This window comes from Aphelocoma coerulescens, chromosome 20, assembly GCF_041296385.1.
Source record: "Aphelocoma coerulescens isolate FSJ_1873_10779 chromosome 20, UR_Acoe_1.0, whole genome shotgun sequence".
Taxonomy (NCBI): Eukaryota; Metazoa; Chordata; class Aves; order Passeriformes; family Corvidae; genus Aphelocoma; species Aphelocoma coerulescens.
Window position 1 is genome coordinate 3453429 of NC_091033.1, and position 16261 is coordinate 3469689.

General features: G+C 55.6%; 2 protein-coding genes across 2 annotated transcripts; both read left to right on the top strand.

Annotated features, from left to right (window-relative positions):
* The first annotated feature begins 58 nt into the window (after window positions 1–58).
* PXMP4 (peroxisomal membrane protein 4) lies at window positions 59–7322 on the top strand. The gene is made up of 4 exons (XM_069033873.1): window positions 59–208; window positions 535–597; window positions 1149–1347; window positions 2283–7322. The coding sequence occupies exons 1-4, from the start codon at window positions 78–80 to the stop codon at window positions 2544–2546; spliced, it is 657 nt and encodes a 218-aa protein (XP_068889974.1). The 5' UTR covers window positions 59–77; the 3' UTR covers window positions 2547–7322.
* Window positions 7323–12000: 4678 nt separating this feature from the next.
* On the top strand, window positions 12001–15977 carry E2F1 (E2F transcription factor 1). The gene is made up of 7 exons (XM_069033872.1): window positions 12001–12394; window positions 13110–13200; window positions 13790–14009; window positions 14403–14555; window positions 14672–14786; window positions 14893–15097; window positions 15321–15977. The coding sequence occupies exons 1-7, from the start codon at window positions 12200–12202 to the stop codon at window positions 15569–15571; spliced, it is 1230 nt and encodes a 409-aa protein (XP_068889973.1). The 5' UTR covers window positions 12001–12199; the 3' UTR covers window positions 15572–15977.
* Window positions 15978–16261: the final 284 nt, after the last annotated feature.

Consider the following 16261-nt stretch of genomic DNA (forward strand, 5'->3'; position numbering starts at 1 on the left):
AGTGATTGACAGGGGTGCGAGCCTATGAGCGCGGCGGGCGGGGCGCCGCCCCCGGAAGCGGCGCGCGGCGCGGTGCCATGGCCGGCGGGGCCATGGCGGGCGGCGCGGAGTCGTTCCGCGCTCTGCTCCGCGCTGCCAACGCGCTCCTGCAGAAGCGCCGCTACCATGCCGCGCTCGCCGTCATCAAGGGCTTCCGCAACGGCGCTGTGTGAGTGCCGGGCACGGGGGGACGGGTTCTCGGTCCCCCCGCTCGGTGGGGAGGCCGGGGTTGCTGTGGGAGGGGTGCGCGGGAGGCGATTCCGCCTCCCTCACCTGCAGTTGGGGTGGTTTGAGCTGGGTTTGGGGTCTCCTTCGGGCCTGGCTCGCTGAGGTGCGTGTGCTCTTCTCTCTCTGGCTGGGCTCCTCGCGGTTTGCTGTGCTGGCTTAAAAGTAATAGATATTTGGCTAAGTGGCCTTTTTCGGCTGTTAATAGAATAAAAACATAGTAGAAATAGTATAAAACAATCTCTATGAAATATCTGTCCACCTTTGCAGTTATGGAGCCAAAATCCGTGCCCCGCATGCTCTGGTGATGACTTTCCTGTTCAAGAGTGGAAGGTATGAACTCTAATTCTGCATTTCTGTGTTGCTGCTTTAAGCGTTTTCATCCCAGCTGTCTGCTTTTCGTGTTTCTAGAGTGTTTAAAAAGCAGAAGGATGCATGAGCCATGGTTGATCCTTGTTCTGACAGTGAAGCACATACAAATATATATAATTAAGGGGGTTAATCACTCAAGGAATGATTGATGAGAACCAGAGGGCAGATTAGCAGATGCCAACAGCAATGTTTTGTTCTGTGTTGAAATATGGGAACCCAAGCTATGGCTGTGCACATTGCACCTTTCCCTGAGTGCAAGAGGTTTGCATTTAGTAAAAAAAAAAAAATTTAAAAGAGCTGTTTGAGTAGTGGTAAAATTAGACAGAGGCACAATCCACAGTCTGGGTAGGGCTGTGCTCTGATGAGTGAGCCAGAGGTGAGGGATTTCTCCTTCCCAAGACATTCCTGCAGTGCCCAAGCCATCAGTGTAGGTCAGGAGTGCAGTGGCCAGGCTGAGTGAGTGCAGGGGTCCAGCCTTTTCGCTCTCCTAATTGTCTGTTTCTTTCCTTCAGTTTAAGGGAGAAACTGAAATCCATTGCCCAGGCTACGTACGCTCATTCCCGGAACTTGGCCTATTTTGTGTTCACCTACAAGGGGCTCCTGGCAGCGCAGTCCCGGCTGCAGGGGAAAAAAATCCCATTTCATTCTTTCCTTGCAGCCTGCATTGGAGGCTGGCTGGTGTTTGGTGACAACAATCCCATCAACAGCCAGGTAAAGGCACTTGCTGAAAGTTTCTTTGGCCAGGAAAAGCAACAGGTGTGTCAGGAAGTGGTTGGTGGCACCTTTTTTCTGGTGGTTCTGTCAACATAGCGTTGCTCTTTTATCATATTCTTTGTACAGATTGCTGTTTTGACTGCTTTACACTCAGATCCCAGAGGTAGTTGTGTGTCTCCCATGAACAGTGTGGGCAGTTGGAGTGCTGGAAGCCCAGGTTTGCCTCCAGAGCTGCACTGAGCTCCTAGGAAGGGCAGTCAGGTTATCCAAAGATGTGGGGTTATCCCATTTGTCACCTGAGCTGTGGTCACTGCCTGTGTGCTCCTGGTCTGGCCATCACAGGGTTAAACCCTTTACCTGGAGTGTTGTGAGTGTAGAACTTGGTGAGTTAGAGCTGCACTGAACTAAACTGGTTAAACTGACAACTAAACTGGTTAAACTGAGCAGAGTTGCTCAGGGGATGTTTGATGTAAAGCTGGGTGTTAACACACAGTCACAAACCAATGAGTGAAGCACAGAGATGCAGATTAATCCAAAGCACTTGACTTAAGCCAGGCCTTCAGTGTGGTGTTAGGCTGTGTCCAGACTCCTGAGTTCACACCTGCTTGGCAGGACTGCTCTGGGACTGTTCCATCAGTGCCATCTGAGGTGGCATGAACTAACTGGGCAAAGACAAAAGTTGTGCAACAGCACAGATGTATTGTGTGAAGTGCAGCCTGTTGATTGCTAAATCAGAGCAGCAGGACTCTGAGGCCGTGGGGAAGACACAAACACCCGTGGTTTTGCAGCCTGCTGATGTGGGAAATTACAGCCTGCTTGCTTTGAAGTGGGTGAATTGTTCCTGCCCCTCTTGGCTGGGTTGTCAGTTCTGACTCCCTGGAGCTGGCTGTGCTCAGTACTTACCCCCTGCTCTCTGGGTTTCTCCTCCTCAGATCATCATGTACCTGCTCTCCCGGATCCTGTTCGGTTTGTCTCGGCTGGCTGTGGAAAAGGGCTACATCCCACAGCCCAAGCAGGATCCCTTCCCTCTCGTGGCTGCCCTGGTGTGGGGGACAGTCCTGTGGCTCTTTGAATACCACAAGGAGACTCTGCAGCCCTCCCTGCAGTCCTCCATGACCTACCTGTACGAGGACAGTGAGGTGTGGCACGACCTGTCTGACTTCCTCATTTACAACAAAAGGACAGACAGCAAGTAGGTGCTTCACTGTCAAATGCCTTGGAATGGGATGGGACCCCCCAGCAGCTGAGGGAAAAGGTTATTCTGTTGCTCTTGACCTGTGATTTTTTTTTTTTAATTAACATTTATCAAGCAGAGTTGGCTCTTGTCTCCTGGCCAGAATGTTCTGCTCAGTCTTTTGGCTCCTTTTAGAGCAAGCATGCACCCCAAAGAAACTTGTTGCAGTCTTTTTTAAGAGGCCTTATTTTCCCTACAAGTGTGGCATTGGGGTTTGCTTTTTAAAAACTAAAGATATTTATAAAATGACAGCCTGACACTAAGTGGAGAGTATGAAAACATCTTCTAGAGCTCATCTGAATGTTCACAAGTGGTTTTTTCTGTGCTGCTGTGCTCACCGTGGTGTGTTCGAGGAGCGAAGGGAGTGGGGAACCTGCTGAGCTCTGAAAGCAGGGCCATCATTTCTTGATTGCTGTGGATGGCTGGAAATCCTGTTTGAACTATTACAAGGACAGTTGTGTGCTCCTTGAGAGAGTTCCTCGAGAGTTTTCCCTCAGGGAGACAATAAAATATGTGAGAATAAAACTGTTAAGATTGTCTTGCACAAGCCTGGTCAGTCAGGCTTGGAAAGACCATTTGGCATTTTGGGCAGAATCTGTGCCTCTGTAAAGTGCACTACTGAATACCCTGTAATTCTTTTAAACTTGTTTGTAAAGCTCTTTAAAGCTACTTGAACTTAATACCAAAAGCAGTTACACAACTTGGGCTCCTTCACAGCCAGGCCTTGGATCTCATGCTGGGGACTTTGTGTGTCCAAGGGAGCAACATTTAACAAGCACTTTTATTTTGGTGGAACATGGAAAGGGTTTCTCTGAGGTCCAGAATCTGCCCTTCACACCAGTGGCACGTGTTGGCTGTAACCAGATTTGAATCTGATTTTGTACCTGTGGTTTGTGCAGGCTCGTTGCTGAGCCAGGCTGAGGCCATGAATTAATTTATTAATTATCTTCCTCTCAAAAACTGAGCTGAGCCCCAGCATAGGGCAGCACACACTGGGCTGTGGCAGAAGATTGACTGGATAGCTGAGAAAGCACAAAAACTGGTTTAATTAATCAATTAATGAACTCAAACTCAATAATGCAAGGTACAGGGCCATATAACACTACACAGTTCACTCAATGATGTGCAATGAAATAATTCCTGGCACACTGGTTTGATGGGGTGATATTTCCATGAGAATCATTAAGTTCCCTGTTCCCTTTTGGCTCTGTTGGGACTATTTGTTCACTTTCCCTGTATCCACCTGCTCTTTCCTGACCTGCCCATGTCATTGCATAATCCTGCTGATGCTCCCTTCATCTTCTTTTGAGCTCTCTTTACCCTTCAGGCTCTGGCAATTTCTCCTATTCAGTGGTACAGCTGGAACAGTACATTTAACTTCAGGGAGCTTCTGAGTAGAAAAAAATTCTGAATTTCTTCTTAAGTCATTTTTCCTTGTCCTCCTAAACTCCTTTATTGCTGTTGCACATAATCAGAGTGCTTCTCTGCTCTTTATTTTTCCACTTTTCTTTGTCCATGTGAATCCATGGTGTGCATGGTGCCCAAAAACCAAGACAGTTCTTTGTCATAATAACTCTCTGTGATCCCTTTAACTTCTAATTTCATTGCTAACTTCTAATTAACTGTTATTACAGTCTGGACTGAATAATTGAATTGGAACATCCATCAGTATTTAATCAAGACCCCAGGAAAGCTGAAAAATTAGGAATTGGGTTTGTTTCTTCCAGTTAAATATTTTTCTCTGTATAGATAAGCATAAAGATTCAATACAGAAAAACTGCTGGAGCTACAGGTGAGATCTGATTCCTTTATAAACATCTTTATTTCCACCACTGCTGGGTATTTGAAGCATCACAATTTTTCTGTCAGAAGCCTCAATATTGTTCCAAATAAGAGCACTGGTATTCTGCTAATATTGCTGAATTCCTACAAGCTTTGATGGGATTTCAGAAAATCCTTCCACAAGCTGACAGCTGTGGCTTGGGAATTGCTCCCTAAAACTATTAAACTCACAAATCCTTGACCATGTGTAATTACTGCAGCGAAGGATGCTGTGGGCTGGTTCTGTGAGCTGCGTGTCTGTGAGAAGGTTTTGATCTGTTTAATTTGTCGCTGGTATTTCTTTCACTGAGAACGCCTTGTGATTCCCTTAGAGGTGCAATAATTTTCCTTTGCTGGGGATTGTACTGCTGTGGCTGCTGGTGAAGCACTTCTGTGTCCATGACAAAGACAAGTGCCCTTTCCTGACCTTTTCACACTGCTCTCTGTCCTCTCTAGAAAATAAATCCCAGCCCAAAACCAGTGTCTGGAATCAGCCTGGCGGCAGTGACCACGACTTACCCTTGGTTCAAAACGCCCTTTTTCTCTCGGGAATCTCTCACTTTCTAAGGAAACTGTGCCCGTGCCTCCAACCATCTGCAGTTGAGCTCCAGGAGGCAGCTGCCATCCCTGGAAGCTGCAGCTCCTCCCGGGAGCACAGCCTTTGGGAGTTTGCTGACGGTTGGTTTTCCCGCTGTGCTGGGCCAGGACGTTAAGCTGCAAGTCACTGCTTTCCCCAGGGAAGTAATTGGGACAGTTCCTTAATGACATCAGCCCCCATGGCTGTTCCTGGGACCAGATAGCTGGGGATGAGCCCCTTCTGCTGCCAAGGTGTTGGAACAATGCAGGCGTGTAGTAGGGAAGTGAACTAGAAGTAATTTGTCTGAGTCAGACTTTTGGGATATGTAAGTGACACTCCCTGCCCTCCCCCAAGGCATTGTGTGGGGAATTGAGTGCCCTGTTTGGGTTCCTTTTTTATTAGCATTAAAAGCAAAAGAAATAAAAAGACAGTTGGGAAGCCACCTGCGAATCGGCCAAGTGCTTAAGAATCACAAAGAAGGGCCATTTTCTCCCCCCCAGCCCTGACTGGTTTTGAATTTTAAGATGAACATGGGGTTGTTTGTCTACAGCAACTTTGTTTTCCCTTGTTATTTCTCTCTTGACACCTGACTGATGTTCAGTGTCTCTAAAGAGGAGCAGAGTGTTTCAGTCTTAGCTCAGTTTGTCAAAACTGAGGATCACTGGATAAAATTGAGGTGTTTAAAATGATGCTTCTCCCTCAGATTTTAAGCCTCTCTTAGAGGCAGTTTTAAAGGTTAATGAATCAAACTGATCAAAAGTTTTCAGCAATCCTGAGCTTTTCAAGCAGCCTGACTATCCTGGGCTATTAATCATTTATTTTATGAAGGAACAAAGCAGGCTCAGGGTTATTTACTGCCGCTGCCTGCTGCCCTGGCATACCCACTGTGCTTTCCTTCCCTTTGGAGGACAGCTTGTGTGCTGGGGCTGGCTCTGGGGATGGCTGGAGAACCCTTTCCGGGACAATTGCATTATTTAACAAAGGTGAAAATTAGACAGCTGCCTGACATTTGGGTTAGAGGAGGTTTTCTGTGCCGTGTTTGATGCTGGCAGTGAAGGAGAGGGTATTTTTGAAAGAAAAACCTGTGTTTGTCCATTTAGTGCTGCAGAGAAGGGCTCGAGGAGGCTGGGGCTGCTGGAAGGTGTGAACCTGTGTCTGTAATGGGACAGTGGGATTTGTCCTGGCCACCATCCCTGTGTCTGTGCAATAACCAGAGAAATGTCCCTGTTCAGGGCATTTTTCACAGAATCATGGGATGGTTTGGGTTGGTTGGGACCTTAAAAACCATCCCACCCTTGCCATGGGCAGGGACACCTTCCACTATCCCAGGATGCTCCAAGCCCTGTCCAGCCTGGCCTTGGGCACTGCCAGGGATCCGGGGCAGCCACAGCTTCTCTGGGCACCCTGTGCCAGGGTGGAGAGGGTGCAGAGAAGCTTTGACACTGGTGCTGTGAGACTTTCTTGCCCTGGTAGAGTAGGTCAAGCTCTGCTTTAAACTGAGCTGGGTGTGGGTAGAAGGGCAGGGATGATCCCTGGCTGGTGAAAGAGACCCAAAGCAGGCATCCATGGGCCCCCCCTGGGCACACTGAGCTCTGCAGCCAGCTGGGAGCCGCCGTGGATGCTGGTGTTGGTGGAGTAACCAGAACCCTGTGCAGATCCCTCAATCAGGAGCAACTGTTGGGACTCCAACTCATTTTCCCTGCATCAGCACAAAGGTGACCTTTGGATAATACCCAAGCCATGTGCTGCTCCCTACTTGTCAGGTTGTGTTTGTCTCCCTGGCTCATGCCAGCCTGAGCAGAATGTGTTTTCTGATGCTGCTTTTGAAACCCAGCAGATAAGGGAGGAGGGAAAGTAAGGCATAATGTCTGTCTGCCACTGTTAATACTTTTGGGGTGTTAATCTTGAGTTTCCAACCTGTGTGTTCCTACCAGATTGGTGGAAGAGGTAACTTTTTTTCTTTACTTAGAAGAATTTTCATGTCTCTGGTGATGAGGAGGGAGAAAAACAAACTAAAAACTCTATAATACAGGTGTTATTACCTCTGCTTTTGATATATGTTTTGTGTTCATAATTGCTGTGTAATCCAGGCCCTGATTTTCTGACAGCATAGAATAAAGAACATAAACTCAGGTAACTTGTGTGACACTGATCAGAATGCTTGTGGAACTATCTCGGGTTTGGGGTTTAAAACAGTAAAAAAGAGGGGGCAGTGGGTTGTTAATGTAGCTCTGTCCACTATGAATTGCATTCTTGTGGTCATTATTTCTGTATAATCACTCTTTGAATATTACAATACTGTGCTTTCTCTAAAAATAAAAATCCTAATTTTTTGTCTTTTTTTTTAATGTCATCATTTTTAAGCTAACATACATGAAGCGATGCTTGATTATTGCATGTGTGTAGTCCTCGATGTAGAGGAGCCATGCACAAGGTGCATTTTTGGCATGGCTTGGGCTCTGGTGTTACCAGCTTGGAAAGAACAGCCAGTGCTGCCTTGACCCCACTGTCAGATTTAATTCCTGCAGGGGTAAGGGTGCCAACTGCAGAAACAAATGGGGATGGCTGTCACCCCTTCCCTTTTTTCTTTTTTTTTTTAAACGTGACATACACAAATAAAGAAAATAAGGATGTCTGTGGATGATTTTGCTGCCTCTTCCAAGCTGTAAATTCAAATGGAATGTGCTGCAGAGGTGACTGCTGTGGTAGTGGGGATGAAGCAATTGCTGAGTGTCTGTAAGACCAAACCTTCAGCTTTATAGCTGCTGGAATACTGGAGTGTCCAGCCTGGGCCCATGAGAAGCCAAATTAACACCTCCAAACTGATTCCAGTCCTACCTTCAAGTGGTTTTTTCCTCCTCACAAAGCATCATCCTCTGTCTGAGCCCTTGTTCTGCTCCTGGTGAAGCTCTGGGTGACCTATAGGTTTATTTCTGGCATTTTGGGTTCTCGGTGCCAGTGGCCATGTTCTGAGTGCTGGGAAGTGAACTTGGGCTGGCTGGAGACACTAAGGATAGGTAGAAGCTAAAGCTTGGCTTGTTCCCAAATCACTCCTTGATAACCCCCAGGCTCCCAAGAAACACTTCAGCCTCTCCATTCTTCCACGGGCTTTGAGTGAAGGAAATGGAAGAGCCTTGTGGAATGGAGTGGCTTTTAGTGTTTTTGGTGCTCTGGCTCAGAGGATGAGACAAGACTGCCCTGGCTGGTTGAAGAGCAAGAGCATGAGGGGACTGGGCTCCATGCCCATCGCTTCCACTGAGAGACACTCAGCATGAGGTGAGCTTTAAAAACAAATGCCACCAGAGGAGAGGAGGAAGTCACACTTCTGAGTCTGTTGTGCCCAGTATCTAAAAGAGGAGCTGACCTGGTGTCCCGGGAGAAGAAGGGCTGGGGTCATCTTCTGTAAAAGATGCAAGGGAACGGGCACTGCCTGGCTTTTGGGACTGGGATCTGAGAGGAGACACCTAAACCAGGGCAGCTCCCTCTGCCACAAGCCAGCTTTAGATACTCGATTTGTGCTTCCAGAAAATGGCTTTGGTTTCCACAGAGCAACAGTGATGGCTCAGGTGCCAGAGGTAAGGGACAGTAGGGCCAGGGCAGCAGAACCAGGGGGGCTCTGGGCTTTCCCCAGCTTGCCTGTCCCCACCACGGGAAGATTGTGCCACGCTACCATCTCACCATCTTGTGAGCAAATCAGTGAACTGGCAACAGGGGCATCGGCAGGAGACCCCAGGGAAGTCCTGCTCTCCTTCATGCCCTGCACACATTCCAGTGGCAGCTCAGCACAGTCCGTGCGGGAGCTGCGGGAGGCAGGACCAGCTGCGATGACAGGGACGGTCATTGTGCTCCGGGGACACCCGCGTGCTGCACTTAACTGAGCACAGGGGTGCAGGTTTGCATCCTGCCGGCTCTCTTGTCACCTCGCTGCCAGGAGATGATTTTCCAGCGCAGCTACCAGCTCTGGCTCCACCTGCAGACTTTTCCCAGCACACACCCCTTGCCCTGAGGCTATCCCGCTGTGCAGGGCAGCCAAACCCACCCAAACCCAGTGAACTGCCGCGGGGTGAATCCTGCTGGAGTCCAAAGTGTCTGAACAGCCTTCCTGATCCTGTGCAGGAGCGAGCGGGGCCGTGCAGACAGGGCTTTATCTGGGAGCAGCACCTGCCAGACAGCTAATCTTGGGAGCACGTCTGCACTCCTTAGCGGGGCTGGCGGGGCCGGGAGGAGGCTGCAGCTGTGCGGGAGACAGGATTCATCTGCTTCCCCTCATCCACATGCATGGAAAGCCCCTGCCCGCCCTTCTCCCACCAGCGTTTGCCTTTCATTTGTCTCCACAGCCGCCCCTTTTCGCGCCGCCAGCGCTGAAAGCCTTGGAGAAGTTGCAGCGCAGCCTCCGGGAGAGGGAGCAGAGCCTGCTCCCCCCGAATGAGCTCCGGCATGAATTGGGGGGGGGGTGAACCCAGCCTTTGTGAGCCGAGCGGGAGCAGCTGGTGCAGCAGCTGTGTCCCAAACCCTGCCTCATCCCAGGAAGCGCCGGGCTGAGGCTCCCCAGGGATGGGGAGAGCACCGCCAGCCATGCGCTCCCGCCCGGCTGCTGGGGTTGCCTTTTCCCCTCTCCTCAGATGGAAGAAGCATTAACTGTGTGCAAACATCTGGTCTAACTGTTGCTTATGCTTCGCAGTAATGATGATATTGCCGTGGAAGGGCTCTGGAGAGTGGGCCCTGGAATATTAGAAGGACCAGGTGTTAATTAACTGTATTAATTTCCTTTAAGCGAGGCAGCGTTTTTGTTTGCTCTCGGCTGGTGAAGAAATGAGGCACAGCGAGTTGCTTTGATTGGTCACGGCCACGCACCACGTTACTGCTGTATTTAAGGACATAGGGAGCCAGGGAAATCACGGCACTGCTCCGCGTTGGCTGTCCTCAGAGGAATTGCAGCCACTGCCAAAGTATCCAGCATAAAATCCTTTAAAGCCAGAAACCTGTTAGGCCAGCACAGGGGCACTGCGTGTCAGGATCTGCTCCGCAGCAGAGGAGTTAACTCATCCCTGAGAATCCTGCGTCCCACGCACTGCTGGAAAAATCAGCCCATCTCCTGCATCCCCGGCAGGCCAGGTTGGCAGCAGGGCCGGGGCAGGAGCCCAGTGCTGGCTCACAGCCCTGCCTGGCAGCGGGCAAGGGGCTGGAGGCCACTGTGCTCGACCACGGACCCCCGGGGACACGTGGGGCAGCTCATGGGGGGCACCGAGGGGTGAAACCCCGGGCTCGGCTCCGAGGGGTTTGGGTGCCTGGCTCAGACCCTGCTCCACACGTTCCTCATGAGCCTCCCCATGTCTGGACCCGGCCAAAAGCCTAATCTTTAAATGCTTTTTAATTTTTTTTTTTTGTTATTATTAGCAGGATGTATTTTTTTCCTTTTTAATTTTGCTTCCTCAAGCACAGCAGGAAGTTATCGGTGTCCTGCAGGCGGGAGATACTGGTGGTGGGAGCTGCCTGTCCCGTGTCTCGTGGGTGGACTTGCATCTCTCTCAGCATATGGGGCCACTCCCGGCTCCGTCTGCCATCCCTCCGTCCCTGCCTCTCCCCAGCCACACGGTCTCGCGGTCGGAGATAGCGTCTGGCACGGTCAAGTGCAGGTTGTGCTCCCAGCAGAGCTTTTCCTCCGCCCTGTACGGGGTTATCAACCCGTCCTGAAGGAGCTGCCGAGATCCACAGCTGTTTGGTGTTTGGAAACACAGAATGCCGTGAATCATCCACCAAACGGATGGAACAGATTGCAGCATTCCAGTCCTTCCGTGCGTGCTGGACCCCTGGAGCAGCGTCAGAGCCTGAAGGCTCCAGACTCGCCTGACAGCCTCATCCATGGTCTCGGGGCTGCTTTGAAAAAGGGAGATGGACAACCCTGAACTGATCCCTTCATCGCTCCAACAGTTTTAGACAAAAATCCTGCAGATACCTTGCCCCGCAGTACAGGAGAGCTCCTGCCCCAGCACGGCTGAGGACCCACTGATGTCCCCAGTGCTGCGGGGGATGCCACGGGCCTGCGTCAGGCTGCGGTTGCTGTCACCCCGCGGGAAGGGGGACTCCCGGGGGGCAGCCTGGGACACCCCGCAGAGCCCAAAGCCACCCTCTTCCCCACCAGTGATACCCGTGCGTGGGCAGAGTCCGCAGGGCAGGGGAGCAATGTGGACTTTGCTCGTGGGTGTGTGCCGCTGCCCTCCCGGGCCATCCGGAGCCCATCACCCGGCGGGGCTGAGCCCGGGCCGTGATCCGACTTAAAATCCCCACGGGTGGGCAGAGCGGGAGCCGCGGCCGGTTCGGAGCGGGGAATCCGCGGGGGGACACAGGAGGAGGACACCGCCGGGGGGACACAAACAGGGACACAGGAGGAGGACACCGCTGGGGGGAAACAAACAGGGACACGGGGGGGGACACCCCCGGGGGGACACAAACAGGGACACGGGGGGGGGGGGACACTCCCGGGGGGACACAAGCAGGGACACGGGAGGGGACACCCCCGGGGGGACACGGGGGACACTCCCGGGGGGACACAAACAAGGACACGAGGGGGGACACCCCCGGGGGGTCACAAACAGGGACACGGGGGGGGGGGGGGGACAGCCCCGGGGGGACACAAACAGGGACACGAGGGGGGGGGGACACCCCCGGGGGGTCACAAACAGGGACACGGGGGGGGACAGCCCCAGGGGGACACCCCCGGGGGGACACGCACAGGGACACGAGGGGGGGGACAGCCCCGGGGGACACGCACAGCGCCCGCCGCCCGCCGCACCCACGCGGCGCCCCCGCCGCGTCCCCGAGTCGCGCTCCCATTGGCCGCCGTCCCGACGCGGCGCCGCCGATTGGCCGCCTGTCAGCGCGGCCCCCGCCCGCCAATGGCCGCGCGGCACCGCCCGCCGCCCCGCGCGCCGCGGCCAATGGGAGCGCGCCCTCGCCTCCCCGCCGCGGCGGGCGCAGCCAATGGGCGGGCGGCGGGGCGGCTCGCGCCGCTTTTCGCGGCAAAAAGGATTTGGCGCGCAAAGGCGCGCGGGGCCGGCGCGCCGAACAATCCGGCGGCGGGCGCGGAGCGGAGCCGAGCGGAGCTGGAGCGGGAGCGGGAGCGGAGCGGCCCCGCGCCCGCCATGGGCTGCGCCCCTGTCCGCGCCCTGCCCGCCGCGCCGCCCGCCGCACCGGCGGCACTGCCTGCCATGTGAGCCATGGCGGCGGCGGGCGGCGCGGCGGGGCTGGCGGCGCTGCTGGGCAGCGCCTCCCCGCACCTCCTCATCGTCTCCGCCGCCGCCGAGGAGCCCGCGGGCGGCGGCCACTCCGATACCGACCTTCTGCTCTTCGCCACGCCGCAGCCCGCTCGTCCCGGCGCCGTGCCCAGACGGCCCGCGCTGGGCCGCCCGCCGGTAACCCCCGCGAGTGGGATGGGGAGGGGGCGGCGGGCGGGCCGGGCGGGGGCTCCGGGGACCAGCGGGGCCGGGCTGTGTCCTGGGCTGTGCAATATTGGGCCTCGTCGAACCTGCTGTGTACCGACCGGGCCGTATACCCGACCGGGCTACACCGAGCCGGGCTGTACAGCGGGCGCGGCTAGATACCGGGCCGTGCTGTATAGCGAGCCGTGCCATACCGAGCCGGGCTGTACAGCCAGCCCTACTCTGTACCGGACAGGGCTCTGCACCGGACATGGCTCTGTACCGCGCCGGCCCGTACTGCTCCCTGCCGTGCCGTGCCCTGCTCCGTGCCAGCCCGTTCCCGGTGTACCCGGCTGTGCCAAGCTGTACGGCCGGACAGTGCCACGCAGCACCTGCCGGGCCGGCCCTGCCCCGCCGCCGCTCCGGAAGCCGCAGTCCCGGGCGCTGGGCCGTGCTTTGCCTCCCCACCCACGGCCCACGCCGGCTTTGGGGCGCTCCCCGCAGCGTGGCAGGGCCCCCCGCGGCTGGGACAGCCCCCCATCCCTGCCGGGGTGTGTGACAGCTCCTGTCATGCCCTTCCTGCCGGGATCTGGGGTGTCTGTACCCCACAGTGCTGGGGGGTTCCCCCCTGGGGGTTCCTCACAGAAACCCTCCATCACCAGTGGAGCCGGGGGGGTGGCTGTCCCTCTGCTGACCCCATCTCTTGCAGGTGAAGAGGAAGCTGAACTTGGAGACAGATCACCAGTACATAGCGGAGAGTTTGCCAGTGGGCCGGGGCAAGGCCAGGAACCCTGCTAAAGGTATCAGCTCCACTCCCTCCGGCCCCCCTTGCCAGCCCAGCTCAGAGCAGAGGTCCAGCAGCCCCACTCTGCTCCCACAGGCTTGTCCCTAGTAGGTTCTTCCAGTCCCTTTGTATTGGTTTGGATGGGCTGTCCCTGGGGCTGGCCTGTTTCTGTCCACTCTCTGCACTTACTGCTGTGCCCTGTGCTGGTGGCATGGTTGTCCTGCCCATCTGCTGGGCACCACGCTGGCTCTGTCCCTCCGTGTGGGAAGGAGCTGTAGCTGCCAGCATGGTGTCAGTGCAGTGTCCCAGGTGGACCCGCTGTTACCTCCTCCCTGAGCCCTGGCTGGCACCTCGGTGTCTCAGCCATAGTTGTGGTCACAACAGAGCACAGGTGTCACAGCCTGTGCCAGGTGCCACAACATCCTTCCTACAGCGGATTTGGGCAGCTCACCCCATTGCCCTGAGAGAACAGATTGGGTTTGGGGTGCCAGTCCTGGTCACTAGTCCATAAGCCACCTGCAAGCGTGGTAGGAGTTTAGTGACCTCTCAGCTGCAGCTCTGCCTTTCCCTTGTGGCTAGTGACACTTGTCCTCGGTGTCTGGCAGGGGCAAAGTCTCCTGGAGAGAAGTCCCGCTATGAAACCTCCCTGAACCTCACCACCAAGCGCTTCCTGGAGCTGCTGAGCCAGTCCCCAGATGGTGTGGTGGATCTCAACTGGGCAGCTGAGGTCCTGAAGGTGCAGAAGAGGCGCATCTACGACATCACCAATGTCCTGGAGGGCATACAGCTCATCACCAAGAAGTCCAAGAACCACATCCAGTGGCTGTATGTCCCTTGGCTCATGGGGCTGCGCCTGGCTGTTCCCTGGGCTGGGGGAGCTCTCTGGGCCAGGCTCTGGGTAGAGGAGGGTCCTACTTGGGTGGAGAATTTCAGGGCAGTGTCACCAGAACTTCTGCTGGAGGCCAAATGGTGGCCCCTGTGGGGAGGGCTGTGCTCAATGCCACGAGGCTCCTGAGCAGTGTTGGTATCACCTGCAAGTCCCCCTTGGGCTCCCTGAGTCATCCAGGGGAGTGGGGGGCTGCATCCGGGCTTGGGGAGCAGCCTACTGCAAAACCCCTGCACAGCTGGTTCCCTGGGTATGGGGTGGGATGTGGCCTGGCCTGAGTGGGGCAGAGGAAGCTGTGGGGGTTGGCTCCTGATGGCCACGATGCTCCCCAGGGGCAGCCAGGCCACCGTGGGAGCGCCCGGGCGGCACCGGCTGCTGGAGAAGGAGCTGCGGGAGCTGCAGGCGGCTGAGCGGCAGCTGGATGACCTCATCCAGATGTGCACGGTGCAGCTGCGCCTGCTCACCGAGGACCCCGCCAACCAGCAATATCCTTTGGTTCTGGGGTGGGGCTGGCTGGGTGGTGGTTGTGGTTGAGCCACAGCGTCACAGGCAGGGTGTTTCTCAGCCCACATCCCCGTGTGCCTTCCTTGACCCGCCCCACCGCAGCCTACGTGACCTGCCAGGACCTCCGCAGCATCGTGGACCCCGCAGAGCAAATGGTGATGGTTATCAAAGCCCCCCCAGAGACCCAGCTGCAGGTCTCAGACCCAGCAGAGGTGAGCTGGGGTCATGCTCTGCTCCCCCTCTGACCCCCCTGCACAGCCCGGTGTTCCCTGGGCATCCTGTGCCGCCTTGTCTCACCCCTCTGTCACCTTTCCCCAGGCTTTCCAGGTCTCCATGCGAAGCACTCAGGGCCCCATCGATGTGTTCCTCTGCCCCGAGGACAGCTCAGGGGTCTGCAGCCCTGTCAAGAGCCCCTTCAAAGCCCCTGCAGAGGACTCTTCTCCCAGCCATTCACAGCCCAGAGCCTCCCTGCTCCTGCATCCCGCCCAGGATGTGAACATGCCGCTGCTGCCCGGAGAGCAAGGTGGGGCTGGGGACACCAGGGAGCTGGGGACATGAGGGATCTGGTGTGATGTCACCATGGCTCTCATCAGCCCCTCTGCTGTTGGCACAGGAATTGGGATGGTGCTTGGGCACCCCAGCAAGGCAGGGAGGTGGGAAGGCAGGTTCTCCACAGGCAGAAAAGCTTTTTTGGGGGTTTATTTGGTGAGTGTTGTGGGATTTACAGCTGCTGTCCATCCCCACAGAAGCGCTGCTGCCAGGGCCGAGCACGCTGCCCAGCAAGAGCCCGGAGGAGGAGGTGAGCCTGTCTCCACTGGCCTCCATGGACATCCTGCTGGAGCAGAGCAGGGAGGACTTGGCAGGCTTCTTGGCTGATGAGTTCATCAACCTGTCGCCGCCGCAGGCGCAGGACTATCACTTCGGGCTGGAGGAGGGCGAGGGCATCAGCGAGCTCTTCGACTGCAACTTCGGGGACTTCACCCCCTTGGACTTCTGAAGCTGTGCCTGGGTGCTCGGGGGAGCTGCCAGGGGAGAGGGCAGCCCTGGCAGGGTGGGCAGGGCCAGGCAGGGCAGCCCCTCTGGCTCCAGCACCTGCTGTTCCTCCCCCATCCCTTTTTGCAATATTTTCTCCTTATCCCTCCAGCCCCCCCAGCCTGGTGGGGGCCGGTGGCATCCCCAGCTCCAGCCCCACAAGGAGGATGCCAGGGTGAGGTTGCCATCGCGGGGGACCCCCCCCACAGGGCCCTGATCAGGGGGAACTGCCCAGGGCAGAGCCGCTGCCCCCCAGGAGCCCGTTCCAGAGCTTTAAGCAGTCCTGTGTATAGATTAATGATTTGATTAATTTATTATTGTCCCCTGGGGACAGCGTTTCATTTCCGTGGGGGTTTGTGGGGGGCTGTACAGCAGAGTGGGGGTGCTGAGAGTTTTTGTTGTGCTGGGAGGGGGTGGTGGAGATGTGGGGGGTGCTGGGCCAGGGCTGTCCCCCTGCGTGGGGGGCTGCCCACAGCCTGGCTGAGCGTGGGGTATTTATTTATTATTTATGGCATGTGGGAGCTCTCCCAGGACATGGAGGGGGCAGGAGGGCAGTGCTGGTGCTGGTGGGGCACAGAGGGTGCCACCAGGGTCTCACCAGCACTTCCTGGCTTTGCTTGTGTCCAGAAAGGGGCTGGCAAGGCCACAGCTGTGG